This window comes from Oratosquilla oratoria, chromosome 25 (assembly GCF_046742065.1).
Source record: "Oratosquilla oratoria isolate Oo_2021 chromosome 25, ASM4674206v1, whole genome shotgun sequence".
NCBI lineage: Eukaryota > Metazoa > Arthropoda > Malacostraca > Stomatopoda > Squillidae > Oratosquilla > Oratosquilla oratoria.
In genome coordinates this window covers 18733806-18748720 of record NC_134801.1, presented here as the reverse complement: position 1 = coordinate 18748720, position 14915 = coordinate 18733806, and the positions used below count along the sequence as shown (strand labels likewise).

At 43.3% G+C, this 14915-nt stretch overlaps 1 protein-coding gene across 2 annotated transcripts in view; it reads right to left on the bottom strand.

Moving 5' to 3' along the window:
• Positions 1–1276: 1276 nt before the first annotated feature.
• Positions 1277–14915, bottom strand: part of mTor (serine/threonine-protein kinase Tor) — a 175131-nt gene continuing 161492 nt past the window's right edge. For both annotated transcript variants that reach the window (XM_076208449.1, XM_076208450.1), the window contains exons 35-38: positions 10299–10397; positions 10078–10200; positions 7361–7543; positions 1277–2897 (exon numbers count right to left, since the gene is read on the bottom strand). In XM_076208449.1, the coding sequence (XP_076064564.1) occupies positions 1464–2897; positions 7361–7543; positions 10078–10200; positions 10299–10397 (1839 nt within the window). In that variant the 3' untranslated portion in view covers positions 1277–1463. The remainder of the gene's footprint in view (positions 2898–7360; positions 7544–10077; positions 10201–10298; positions 10398–14915) is intronic.

Genomic DNA, 14915 nt, shown 5'->3' with positions numbered 1-14915 from the left:
CCAGCATCAGTGATGGTTCTGGGTGTCGTGAGCAGTGAAGGCGATGTGATGCCTCCCTTTTTTTTCCGCCAAGGACTTCGTGTCAATGCAGCTTCTTACACTGAAGTGTTGGAGACTGTTGTAAAGCCTTGGATGGATGGTGTAGCACGTGGCAGGCCGTACGTCTTCCAGCAAGACTCTGCTCCATCCCATACAGCTCACACAACCCAAGAATGGATGGCCACCAATTTTCATGACCACGTAACCCCCAACATGTGGCCCCCTAGCTCCCCTGATGTCAATCCTTTGGATTATTATGTTTGGGGCGTAGTTGAGAGGGAGTCTAATCGTAAACCTCACAACACTATAGCATCTCTCCAAGAAGCCATTGTCGCTGCAATGGCTAACATCCCCAAGAGTCAACTCATTGCTGCTTGCCAACGATTTAGACGTCGCTTGGAAGATATCATTGACAAGGATGGAGGTTTCATTGAGTGAAACAGTGCATTTGCTTTGTGTTAATGTATAGAATACAATAAATGCTAATTTAGATATATACTAAAACGTTAATAACCCTTATTACAAACAATCTCCTTTGTTCTCAAATACCTGCCGCACCCTGTATATGTGTGCCGTTGGATGAATTTGTATTATTATGGGTTTTGTGTATGTTGGGTAAACAAGCAAACATACTGGGGGGGCAGGGGGGGGGAGGTTGAGGCTTGCCTCGGCTCACATTCTGAGGAGAGTCTTTGAGAAGACTGATATCAGAACTGAAACCCGGCAACTTTAATACATATTCAACCAAGTGTACATATGCAGTTCCTGGGTCTAACATGCACCATACTCACACACAAGATAAGAAGGAAGCAAATGGGTGTAGGATGGAAGGGGAGTGGGGGCATGTTCTGGTTGGCTATTTCCCTTATATTCGGGATGAAACCTTTTGGTAGGCTATGTAAATAGTGTATGTTGGGCCTGGGTTGGTTTCAATGTCATTGGCAAGGTTTGGGAGACATGAAAAAAGGTGAAGATAGATTTCATGGAAATGGAAGAATGATTGTGAATTTTTGGGCCTGTTTAAGCGACCAAGTACTTGCCCCTCAGGGACACACCTCCACAATTAAAGCTGATTTATAGGAATTTCCTTACACCTAAAATATCCAATTGTCTCAGCCACATTTGATTTTTTTTTCTACAGAATTACACGTCTAGAAATGGTGAATTTCTGCAAATTTCTTTTAAAAAGATTATACCCTTTGAGCAGTATATTTTAACCTGATTTCTTTTGTTGTAAAAAAAAAAAAAAAAAAAAAAAAAAGGAGAGAGAGAACAGTTCCTTAATAAGAGCACAGGAATAGATTTAAACTCAAATATTTTGACTATCAATTCAACAAGGTGACCTATAAAATGCTTACCAAACTGATCGAACTCCACATCATTCATCTAACTTGTTCTTTGCAGACCAGTATGAACTATTGTATTTACCAAAAAGGGCACCAGCCAATATAGCATTGACACAGGCTCTCATGTGATGTGGCCTGTGCAATAAGCAGCTCTACTTGTAAATGTACATCCAGAGGCCCTTCATGATTGAAGTCTCTACCTGTCAATTTGTCTCGAACACGGTTCACAATGGCAACTGCCTTCTTGTTTAGGGCCTCAGAAGAACCAGTCCCATCATCTTTGCCTTCCCCTTTCTTGCTTTGTGTTAAAGCTGGACCACCAGAGGTTGCCCCTGTTGTGCTCACACTGCTTTCCAGCAAAGAGAAGTCAGTGGACCCCCCTGTACCACCGCCAGCTGCCACCGAGTCGTGTTTACTCTTCGGTTGTGAGTCCATCAAGCGCCAGTTGAGGAGTGGGTCGTACACAAATGCCTCAAGCATAGCCATAAGGGAATCTTTGTTGCGTCGCAATAGACTCATAACAGACTCACAAGTCATGCGATAAGTACCTTCAATGCCTGTCACTTCCATTGCATTAATCAACATTCTGGTTAATCTGAATGGTATCTTTTCTGGGAATTTTTCCCTGGTCATTGCTACTTCAAAGCAATCACCAAAATCTATATGAACTATTTTACCTGTGAGCTGATCAAGCATGAGGTTGGAAGGATGTCGATCCCCAAGACCCAGAACATAGCCCACCATTGACATCACAGCCAAGGATCGGGAGTAGTTTGTTCTTCTGTCAAACCAAACTTCTGACGAAGGACTCTTAAACCAAAGAAGACGAGCAAGGTCATCTCCTTGAGTGTGTTCCAGTGCATGCTCAAACACCTCCACCTTTTGCATTAATGTCAAGTGCTCTAGGTCTTGTGCCATTCGCATCATAATACGATGTTCGATATTAAGCAGAATCTTTTTCTTTTCTCGCCAATCACGAATAAGGGCATGGAGTGTGTCACAGTGAGGCACCCAGCCAATCAACCCTGAATTAGTGGATAATGGAATCACTGCATATCGTTGAATGGTCAAATTGCGTCTAAATGTCTCTGGATCACCAATGAGAAGTGTGTTAACTAGACCAAACAACTGCATCACCCGTTCATCCTGGCGCAAGTCCTCATGGCCCTTTAACAAGAACATAAAATCTCTGCCATTGCTTCCACGGATGCACAGCTTCCGTGGCCGTTGCTTTGAGGCCAGCACTTGGAGAGACGACTTTATCTGACTGATTTTTATAATGGGGGTGTTGGGTGAATAGGAGCCTGGTACTGCAATGTCCAGATCTCTGCAGTTCAACAGCTTGGGAGAGACAGACTGAAGCTCCAGTGAAGTAAACTGAGGTAACTGCTTAGAGATGCGTCTGAAAACGTGGTAGTACAGGTCCCATGCTTGATTCAGTTCTCGCATGTTTCCAGATCTCTGATACCTTCTGCACCATTCCTGTGCTTCCTGTAGATCCCGACCATAGGCCTGTAAAGAAATTGTTTTAATACCATAAATTTAGAATGACCTCATAATACACATATACCAATGATTATTTCCTACTTATAAGGAAAGTGGCCAACTCAAAGCATGCAACCATACTTCACCTATCTTATACATCCAAAGCCCATTTGTTGTCTTTTCCATCCTGATTCCTTGAGGATAAAGGGTCATCCCTATACCCCGACTCATTGTTTGGGTCAGAAGAATGCACCAAGGCATAGCACCTCTACAGCTAAGGTTTGTTTATCCCCAATGCTTCATCACATGGCAACCCTTCCCCTTAAGCACTCCAGAAATTAGAAAAGACAATAAGAAATCCCTCTGGCCTGCATTAGTTTCTCGACCATTCACAACCACTCTCCATTCACATTTACCTCTTGCCCTCTCCATTCTCTGCTTGACAGACAATCCCCTTGCACCTAAGGCCTTCTTCACCCCATTTATCAACCCCATTCTCAGTCTTCACCTCAAGCTCACTTCATCTACCTCTGCCTTCCACACTTTCTTCACTCATTTTTTCTATATGCCCAAATCATCCCAGTATTCTTTGATCAATCCTACCCACCAACTCTTTTTCCAGTCCTATTCTCTACCTAGACCAGTCCTCCAGTGGACTATTAAAGCTGAACTATGCCGCATGTCCTTATTTCTCATTCTATCCATCCTTGTAACTCACACAATAATAATTATTAAACACTTCATCTCTTGTACATTTAAGCTCTTCCTTTCTACCTCCTTTAACCACTTCTGTATGAGTCAAATTCTTGCACGCAACATTGACTGCCATATGTATGATACATCACACTACTTGCATTATAAAATATAAAGTCTTTGCTGTATTACTCATTCTCTTTTACTCCGAGTAATAATAAACACAGAAAACGGGATCAAACTAGTTCACAGAATCCGGGGGTAACTCAAGTAAAACTACAAAAAAAATGTATAATCAAGATGCCGATGCTGACATCCTCACGTACCCACTCACGGCCTCTCATGACGCCTACATAGGCATCATCATACTGAAATGGTTATACTCCAAGTCTCTGCTCCTGTGGGTACAATCACCCCTTCATACAGTCCTCTCTTTGCATGCATCCCCAGGTACCTCTTCTCATTATACTTTCCATTCCCTCCCCACCATCAGCATTTACTCTATAATTTACCTCCATTCCCTGATACATGTGACCCTAATTAATTAAAACTCTTCATTTACTCTCTCCTTCAAAACTTACTTTCAACTTGCTGCCAGTGCCTCCCTATAGATCTCATAACCTTATTTTTAACCAAATTTACTTTCAGCTTTCCCTAAGTATCTTCTCAAACTCAGCCACTAGTTCCTTTTCCAATGCAGCTACAAATATAATGTCATTCACCAACAACAGTTGACTCATCTCCCACTTCTCTCCACCCTCATATACTATCTCAATCCTCCCACCCATCACCCATAGACCACTTATCTTCCATACCACTTCATCCACATGCATGGTGAACAACCATGGTGACACTATATAACCCTACTGCAGTCCCAACTACAGCTCAAACCATTCATTCTTTCCATTTCCCACAATCACACAAGATTTACTACATATGTAAAAAACTCTGATTGCTCTATACAGACTTCCCACTTATCCCATCCATCTACAACACATCTCATGCCTTAATATTAACCCTGTTATATGTCTTCTTCAAATCAATCAAAGCCCAAAAGATAAAAGCAAAAAACCTTCCTACATATATTCACTTCCGAAATTTTACCTATGCACTATCATCCTTTCCTAAATTCACACTGATCTTCCCAAGTTACTTCCTCTGTTCCACTCCTAATCTTCCCATATGCTATTCCAACTATATTAAACAGAATGATCCCTTATACACCAAGTGTTTTCACAGAAGATATCTGATTAAAGATGGGAGGACTTACAGAGGTTATGGAAGTAAATTAAAAAATACCACATGTTGAAAGGATGTGAAGAAATACATTTTCCATATAGATATTGGGTGTTTGGGATAAATTTGATAATTTTTTTTATCTTCTGTCATTTCAGAACCATTTGAAGGATTTAATAGTGGTAAAGTGCAACAGATAGCTGATTCTGTGTACTATTGGTGGGTGTGAAAGCTAGAGAGCATGGATGACTGGAAAGCACCAGAATATTGGAAGAGAGTGACCTGCATCATGATGATTTGCACCGGATTAAAAAATTGGGAAATCTTTGCTGCAGCTTAGTGCTCCTTGAATACTGTGAAGGCCATAAAATGTGAACTGGAGAATTGCAACAGAGATCTGGAAGAAGGAGCTAGCAGGAAAGATCATAGCAGGCTTTCTGACTCTGTCCACACAACGAAATTCATTGAGAAGCTGCAAAAAAGGTGCAGAAAGATCCAGGCAAGGCAATGTGCCTTGGTAAGAGAGATAGGTGTCGGAGTGGCAACTATGAAGAAAGAACTGAACGAGGATCTTTGCTACTCCTCATACAAGAGGTGCAAGGGGGAACTACTCACTGCTAAGGCCCAAGAGACCCACCTTATGAAAGCCAAGAAACTCCTCAACAAGGTCAAACACCCAGTCGAGCTGGGGCTTCTCTGGTTCTTCTCAGATGAGAAGAACTTCTGCCAGGACCAGTTGCACCATGTGCAGAAGAACAGGTGGCTAGCCTACAGTCCACATGAAGTCCTGCGCTTCATGAAGACCTAGTTCCCCGAAACTGTGATGGTCTTTGGGTGTGTTTCCAGTGAAGGCCATGTCATGCTGCCCCACATTTTTGAAGAGAGACTCAGACTCATTTCAGATGGCTATATTGAGTTCCTGTCCACTGTTGTCAAGTGCTGGGTGGAAAGGGTGGCTGGGGGAAGACCATATATGTGGGAGCAGGACTCAGCTCCATGTCACACCTCCAGGAAAACCAAGAAGTGGCTCTCTGAGAACTTCTATGACCCAGTCCAAACATCTGGCCCCTGATTCTCCTGACTGCAACCCCATGGACTATTATATGTGGGGTGCAGTTGAAAAAGACACCAATCGTACCACCTGTAACACCAAGGATGAACTGATTGCCAGGATCAATCATGTGCTTCAGGTTCAGGTCCTGCCTGGAGGCCGTGGTGGAGGTTCAGGGTGGCTTCTTTGAGTGAGCTGTATTTGGCAAAAGATCCTCTAAAAGATGCACTTTGAATTTTGAGAATACATCAATTTTCAGCCAAGATATGACATTTTTCTTTCCTTTCCAAAAAAGTGTCAAATTTATCCCAAACACCCTGTATATAAATATGTGGAATAACTTAGGTGATATAGCCCAAGCTTAAACATTACATGAGTTCAAATCTAAATATAATAATTGAAAATCAAAGATGTGGCAGGGAAAGGTGGAATGAAAGTGGAGGTAGAATGTAGATTGAGAGAAGCGAGTAAATGCCTTGGTGGATTAAAGAGTGTAATGAGGAATAGACATTTGGGAATGGATGCTAAGAGAAGACTGTATGAAGGAGTGATTGTGCCAACAGCACTGTATGGGGCAGAAACATGGAACATAAGAGAAGAAGAGAGAAGGAGTTTGAATGTGTTTGAGATTAGGTGTCTGAGATGTATGATGGGGGTTACTAGGCTAGATAGAGTGAGAAATGAGGAGGTGAGGAGGAGAACAGGGGTGGAAAAGAAGTTGGGAGATAGGGTTGATGAAAGAGTATTAGGATGGTTTGGACACATGGAAAGAATGAGTGAAGAAAGACTAGTAAAAGAGGTGTGGAAGGCAGATGTGGAGGGAGTGAACATGAGGGGACGTCCTAGGATAAGGTGGATGGATGGGGTGAAAGGGCTTTGGGGAAGAGGGGAATGTCTGTTGAGGAAGGACGGGAGAGGACAGAAGACGGGTGAATGGAAAATGGTTGTATATGGATGATGTTGTGATGCATGAGGTGGAATGGGCGGGTGGATGGGGGGTGAGGTAGTATGTGTGAGCAAAATTTGACGCAGCCTGAAGGGATTTCTCCCCGTCCTCTCATTTTATGCAATGGGGGACGGAGAGGGGGGGGTCGCCGATTTAATGAAGCGGCCTTGCTGTGGATGTGCTGTGTCTTGCGACACTACTTCTGACCCAGGGCAGTGGACAAGGTGCAGGGATGACCCGTCATTCAGGAGGTGCTGAGATGGGAGGGAGGGTGGAGGGGTGTGGAGTGTATTCAGGGATGGAGTGGGTGGGAATGATTTTATGCCTTTTTCTTTTTGGCTACCCCCCTTGTAAGGGGGAAAAAGCCTTGGTATATGTATGTATGTATGAAAATCAAAGATATAGATAAATTTGGAACTGTAAATGAATTTGAGTCTAGATGTTAGATAATTAGAGAATAGGAGATGGGACCAAACTAGCATTGCTCCTTTCCTGTACACTACAATTACATAAATACAATTATTAGGTCAAATATTATCAATTAATACCAGCTTTTCACTTTACCTGATCAAAGGACATCTCTTTAAGAGTCTGTGGACGGTTCTCCATCATTGCATGAAGAGGTTCCAGCATGCGGAACATGCCTGACACATTACGTTCCCCAAAGTAAAGTCGACTTGCCTCTTCTAAGCCTTCATGCCATTTCTCATGCCAGAGAATGGCAACACGTATCAATTCTTCAGATACCTGCAATTTCACATCAAATGGAGAATGGCAGATGATGAGGCTTATTTTTCACAATATGTATATATCTACATGTATATATATATATATATATATATATATATATATATATATATATATATATATATATATATATATATATATATATATATATAATATGGACACAGAATAAAACAGGAAAGATCCAAATATCAAAGAATTAGATCTTAGGGGGATCCAGACATAGGTTTTGTTAATTTTATACATCAAATGTTGTTCATTTTTTTTAACATTAATATACCAATGCAATTTCACTACTATCTAACAATAAACTTTCTATTTCACATAAAATTTATGACTGTTAGCTTATCAATCATTACTGAAAATGTTAATCAATTTACTATACCCATTTAATATAGTGTAATAACCATGATGCACTGTAAACATATATGAAATATAGTTTGAATGTGTTTAAGATGAGGTGTCTAAGAATATTGATAGGGCTAGGGTGAGGAGGGGTCGCTGATTTAATGAAGTGGCCTTGCTGTGGATGTGCTGTGTCTTGCGACACTGCTTCTGACCCAGGGCAGTGGGTGAGATGCAGGGATGACCCTTCATCAAGAAGGAGCCAAGATAAGAGGGAGGGTCAGGGGTGGATGGGAGTGGAGTACATGGGGATGGAATGGGTGGGAGTGGAATTTATGCCTTTGTTTTTGGCTACCTCCCTTGTAAGGGAAAGCCTTTAGTATATGTATGTACATACATACATATACCAAAGGCTTTTTCCCCCTTACAAGGAAGGTAGCCAAAGTCAAAAAGACATAATTCCACTCCCACCCATTTCACTCCCCCCCACTCCCACCCCCCATTCACCGCCCCTTCCTCTCATCTTGGCTCCTCCTGGATGACAGGCCATCTCTCCATCTCGCCCACTGCCCTGGATCAGAGGCAATGCAGCAAAACACAGCACATCCAAAGTATGGCAGCTTCATTTCATTGGGGACCCTCCCTCTCTGTCCCCTCTAGTAACACTGAAGACAAAGATAAATCCCTTCGGGCTACATCAAAATATCATTCACACGTGACCACTCACTATCCCTCCCTATCCCCCACCCACTCCCTTCCATGATTTGATGAAGAGGCCTTGCTGTGGATGTGCTGTGTCTCGCGACACTGCTTCTGACCCAGGGCAGTGGACAGGATGCAGGGATGACCCGTCATCCAGGAGGTGCCAAGATGAGAGGGAGGGAAGAGGGTGGAGGGGAGTGAAGTATGTACGGGATGGAATGGGTGGGAGTGGTTTTTATGCCTTTGTTTTTTGGCTACCCCCCATGTAAGGGGGAAAAAGCCCTTGGTATATGTATGTATATATATGTATGTACCTTCAACTTTCTCCTCTCGCACAACTTTCCAAAATCCATCTCTAACTTTCTTAATGCAATAATGATGATGATGATGATGATGATGATGATGATGATGACGATCCATACGCTATATGGCCAAATGCCAAGGATAAAACAGGGTTTTCCCATGAATCTCTTATACAGAGCATGTTGTGTTGCTGGCATGCATAATTGTGTACAATACTCTATAATGTGTTGAATAGTATGGGGTGAAGTGTTACATCCAGGACAGATATCCACAATGCATCCACCTCTGATAATTTAGAAAGGCCGGATGGTCACCACACTGCAATCTGGCCAGGTGGACTTTATCCTCGCAAGGGAGAGAGGATTCAGATGGATGGATATCAGAGGGTCTGGCATGCAGTAGTGTGGTGTCTATCAGTCTGTTGATAGAGCAGTGAGCAATACGATTATGGACATGCTTCTGGAGGGAGGTACAGACTGACCTCTCATTGACAGACTAAAAGGGGGGTAACGGTGTCCATTGATGTGAATAATCCGTTGATTTGGAGTGGTTTTTGGATGGCATAGTGATTGCACAGCACCAAAAACACCGAAAACACAGCGAAAACACCGCAAACACAGCTAATTAACGTCCGTTAATGAGAGGTCAATCTGTGCTTCTGGAGGGAGGTATCTGATAGTTGTGGAGGAAGTAAAGAGAGTATTTGTGTATGATATAGATATTTTGGTGTTGTTTTGACATTTCTTTTGCATGTGTGGGTGGTCTAACATGTGTAGTGGGCAGCCTGTGCTTGTGGAGGCTGTGTCACAAATGCCAGACAATCTACATTTCACTATGGGGAGAAGAACCCCTTGGTATATAGATGGATAGATAAATAGAAATCAGTATACAGTAAGTCCTTGTTATACGGTACATATGCATTCCTGAAAACCTTACTACAAATTTAAATTACCGTATACCGAACGCAGAAAGAGACTGATTGTTGTGGTGGCCACACGGCGTGGTGGCGCTACAGTACGGTGTAAACAAAACACGAGCGGATACCGTATCTGTGAATTTTTCTTACCGTAAATAGAATCGAGGGTAGTAATTACCAAATACTGTAACTGTGAATTTACCGGATAAAGAATTACTGTATAAGGAGGACTCACTGTATATGACTGGCTACTAAGAAAATGGGGACTAACCATCATAGCCTGCTGTACAAGGTTTGCTGAATGTTCACACATGTCCTTGAGGACCTTATTGGCAGCTTGAGAACGCTCTTCCTTTGATGATTTGGCCGCCACAGTTAATGGGTAGATTAAAGCCTGTGGAGAGAAAAATTGTGTAGGAGCATTAAATAAAGGCTCATGAATACTTTGTATTCCATTTGTTCATACAGTATTTGTAAACAGGATTTTCTTACCTGGGGGTGATGCTTTCCTATGTCCATCAGAAGCTGATGGATAAGTTTACCAACCAAAGCTCGTGGTGTGTCAATGCGAGCAATAAGCTGTGGGATAACCTGAAAGTGATGAAAACCATAGAAATAATCTTGAAACAATTGAGAAATATGTCAAACACAGAACTCACCAAATCTCTAAAAAGATATTGGTAATCTTTTTTCAACATCCTTCTTCAACCTGTAGGCAACAGTAATACATACATATATATACGAAGGGCTTTTTTTTCCTCTTACAAGGGAGGTAGCTAAAGTCAAAAGGCATAATTCTTCTCCACCTATTTCATCCCCATCCACTCCACTCCCATTCATTGCACCTTCCTCCCTTTTTTCTTGGCTCCTCCTGGAAGACGGGACGTAACTGCATCTTGTCCGTTGTCCTGGGTCAGAGACAATGCAGTAAGACACAGCACATCCACAGCAAGACTGCTTCATTTATTGGCAATCCTCCCACTCCATCCCTTCATGCAGAGAGAAGACAGGGAGAAATCCCTTCAGGCTGCATTAAAATATCATTCACACATAACCAATTCCTAACCCCCATCCCCCACCCACTCCCTTCCATGCATCACAGCATCATCCTTATACAACTATTCTCCACTCAACCCTATCTTCTGTCTTCTCTCTTCCTTCCTCAGCAGACATTCCCCTCTTTCTCAATACCCCTTTTACCCCATCCATCCATCTCATCCTCGGTCACCCCCTCCGGTTCACTCCATCCACCTCAGCCTTCCACATTTCTTTCACCAATCTCTCCTCGCTCATTCTTTCCATGTGTCCAAACCATCCCAATACACTTTCATCAACCCTATCTCCCAACTCTACTCCAAACACCAATCTCCTCCTCACCTCTGTTTCTCAATCTATCCAGCCTAGTAATCTCTATCATACTTCTCAGACATAATTCTTAACACATTTAAACTCTTTCTCTCTTATGTTCCAAATTTCTGCCCCATACAGTGCTGTCGACACAATCACCCCTTCAACAGTGTGCCAAAACTTTACACGATTTTAAGAATAAACTGCATGCGGAGAGATACGAAAACGGGTCACTACGAGCATAGCTCTCATCCCGTAAAATACAACTAGGTAAATACAATCTCCTCTTTGCATCCATTCCCAAATGTCTATTTCTCATTACACTTTTTAATCCCCCAAGGCATTTACTTCCTTCTCTCAATCTACATTCTACCTCCACTACTCCCTTCCCCACTACATGTGCCCCCAAGTATCTAAAGTTATCCACCTCCTATAGTTTCTCTCCTTTAATACTCACTTCCAATTTGCTGCCATCCTCTCCCCTTGTACATCTCATCACCTTAATTTTACCCACAGTTGGTGGAAGTGAGCATTAAGGGAGAGCGACTGGAGGAAGTGGATAGTTTTAGATACTTGGGGGCAAATGTGGCAGGAAAAGGTGGAGTGAAGGTGGAGGTAGAATGTAGATTGAGAGAAGCAATTAAATACCTTGGTGGATTAAAGAGTGTAATGAGGAATAGACATTGGGGAATGGATGCTAAGAGGAGACTGTATGAAGGAGTGATTGTGCCAACAGCACTGTATGGGGCAGAAACATGGAACATAAGAGAAGAAGAGAGAAGGAGTTTGAATGTGTTTGAGATGAGGTGTCTGAGAAGTATGATGGGGGTTACTAGGCTAGATAGAGTGAGAAATGAGGAGGTGAGGAGGAGAACAGGGGTGGAAAAGAAGTTGGGAGATAGGGTTGATGAAAGAGTATTAGGATGGTTTGGACACATGGAAAGAATGAGTGAAGAAAGACTAGTAAAAGAGGTATGGAAGGCAGATGTGGAGGGAGTGAACATGAGGGGACGTCCTAGGATGAGGTGGATGGATGGGGTGAAGGGGGCTTTGGGGAAGAGGGGAATGTCTGTTGAGGAAGGACGAGAGAGGACAAAAGACAGGGGTGAATGGAGAATGGTTGTATATGGATGATGTTGTGATTGCATGATGTGGAATGGGTGGGGGGATGGGGGGTGAGGTAGTATGTGTGAGCAAAATTTGACGCAGCCCAAAGGGATTTCTCCCCGTCTTCTCCTTTTATGCAATGGGGGGACGGAGAGGGGGGGTCGCCAATTTAATGAAGCGGCCTTGCTGTGGATGTGCTGTGTCTTGTGACACTGCTTCTGACCCAGGGCAGTGGACAAGGTGCAGGGATGACCCGTCATCCAGGAGGTGCTCAGATAAGAGAGAGGGTGGAGGGGTGTGGAGTGTATTCAGGGATGGAATGGATGGAAATGATTTTATGCCTTTCCCTTTTTGGCTACCTCCCTTGTAAGGGGGAAAAAGCCTTGGTATATGTATGTACATTTACCTTCAACTTCCTCCTTTCACACACCTTCCCAAACTCTGTCACTAACTTCCTTAATGTCTTCTCTGATCCTGCTCCAAGTGTAGTGTCATCAGCAAACAACAACTGGCTTATCTCCCACTTTTCTCCATTGTCTTTAACCACCTCCAATCCCGGCCCATTATCCACAGACTATGCACAACAACATAACTTACCCATAAAGACCAAATATTCCGGTGAAGGATATTTGGCCTTTACACTATACCCTGCCACGAACAACATTTCACAATCACCCTTTACACCAGCCAGCCATTCCAACTCCATGCCCCACAAGCATACCGATTTTTCCTCGCCTCGCCATCCGTGAGAGAGACATGACTCCTCGAGAAGACATACCCTCCCTACAGGGCCAGGGGACACAGAAACACATGAAAACAGAACTGTGGGTGTTGTATCCAAAACAGTTGGTGTCCCTACTACACCCATTGTCGGAAACTGGGCCACTCTACTGAGACATGTTACTCTCACCCCCGTGGCCAGTTAAGCATGTCTTGTCATGCCTGAGGCTATGCAGGTCATGGGAGAGATGGAGGCCAGTCTGGCTTTTCTAACAATGGTACATAGATACATACATATACCAAAGGCTTTTTCCCCCTTACACGGGGGGTAGCCAAAAAGAAAAAGGCATAGAAATCACTCCCACCCATTTCATTTCTCATATATTCTACTCCCCTCCACCCTCCTCCCTCCCTCCTATCTTGGCACCTCCTGGATGACGGGTCTAACAGTGGTAGCCAGTCAAAAAACTTCTCGTGCAGAGGGAAGCACGCCTCATGGTGACTGCTGAGCCTAGAATGCCTGTGGAAATTGTCCACATAAAATTTTCCAGCGTTCATTGTGCTGTGGGCAGGTTGGCCATGGTAGCAGTTCAGTTGTTTGGGTCAAACACCACCCAGTCAATTTGCACTCTCCTTGACACAGGGGCAGCAGTATCTCTAATTCATAAGAGTGTCCTGTCTGTTGACATGGAGGTTTTACAAGTAGGCACCACCAGAATCATAGTAGTGGATGGTTTGGAGATCCCTAACCTTGGTAAATTTACTGTGAGCTTTGGTCTAACAGGTTTCCAGTTTACCCACACATTCTTTGTCATCCATGCAGAGGGCCTTCCCCCTAAATGTTGTTGTTGTTGTTGTCGTTCCCTAGACTGTCTGTCCGAGCAGTCCGGCCTCCCCAAGGAATGCCATGGCTGGAACAGGGTTTTCCCACAAAACCTTTAGAGTGTATGTTGTATTGTTTGCATGCATGATTGTGTATGATGCAGTCTTCCATTATGTGTTGAATAGTAAGTTATTATTAGAGTCTGATTTCCCCTCAGTGCACAGGGCGAGTTTAACATTCCGTCCCTTAACCACTTCAGTATGAGTCAAATTCTTGTGTGCAGTATCGGCTGCCATTTGTATGATTCACCATACTACTTGCATTATAAAATATAAAGTCACTGCTGTATTACTTGTTCTATTTTAGTGTGAGTAATAACAAAGAAAACATGATCAAACCAGTTCACAGAATCTAGGGGTAACTCATGTATGACTGCAAAAAAATATTTATAAACAAGACACCGATGCTCGTGCCTCATGATACCCACGTAGGCGTCCTCGTACCGAAGTGGTTAACAAACAAAAAGTTGACGGCAAGGATATTCCAGTAATCCTTGCAGGAATGTGCGCTTCAGCAACACTAGTTAACAGAAATATTTAACAAGTTGGTAGACACTGGTTTTGTGCTTACTGCTTGGGGGCAGACAAACATTGTTCCTGTTTTCAAAAAGGGAAATAAATCATTCATATGCAACTACAGGTCCATGCTGTGTCTTGCGACACTGCCTCTGACCCAGGGCGGTGGACAAGGTGCAGGGATGACCTGTCATCCAGGAGGTGCCAAGATAAGAGGGAGGAGGGAGGGTGGAGGGGAGTGGAGTGTATTAGGGATGGAGTGGGTGGGAATGGTTTTTATGCCTTTTTCTTTTTGGCTACCTCCCTTGTAAGGGGGAAAAAGCCTTTGGTATATGTATGTACAGGCCAATCAGATTGACATTTCTAAAACTCAAATTTAATCCATCCTCCCCACCCATGAAGCAGCTGATGCAACTCAGGGTAAAACATCATCACCAAAACAGCAAAATCAAGAAGCATTTCTCCAAGGAGGTGCTCAGATGAGAGGGAGGGTGGGAGGTGTGTGGAGTGTATTTAGGGATGAAATGGGTGGGAGTG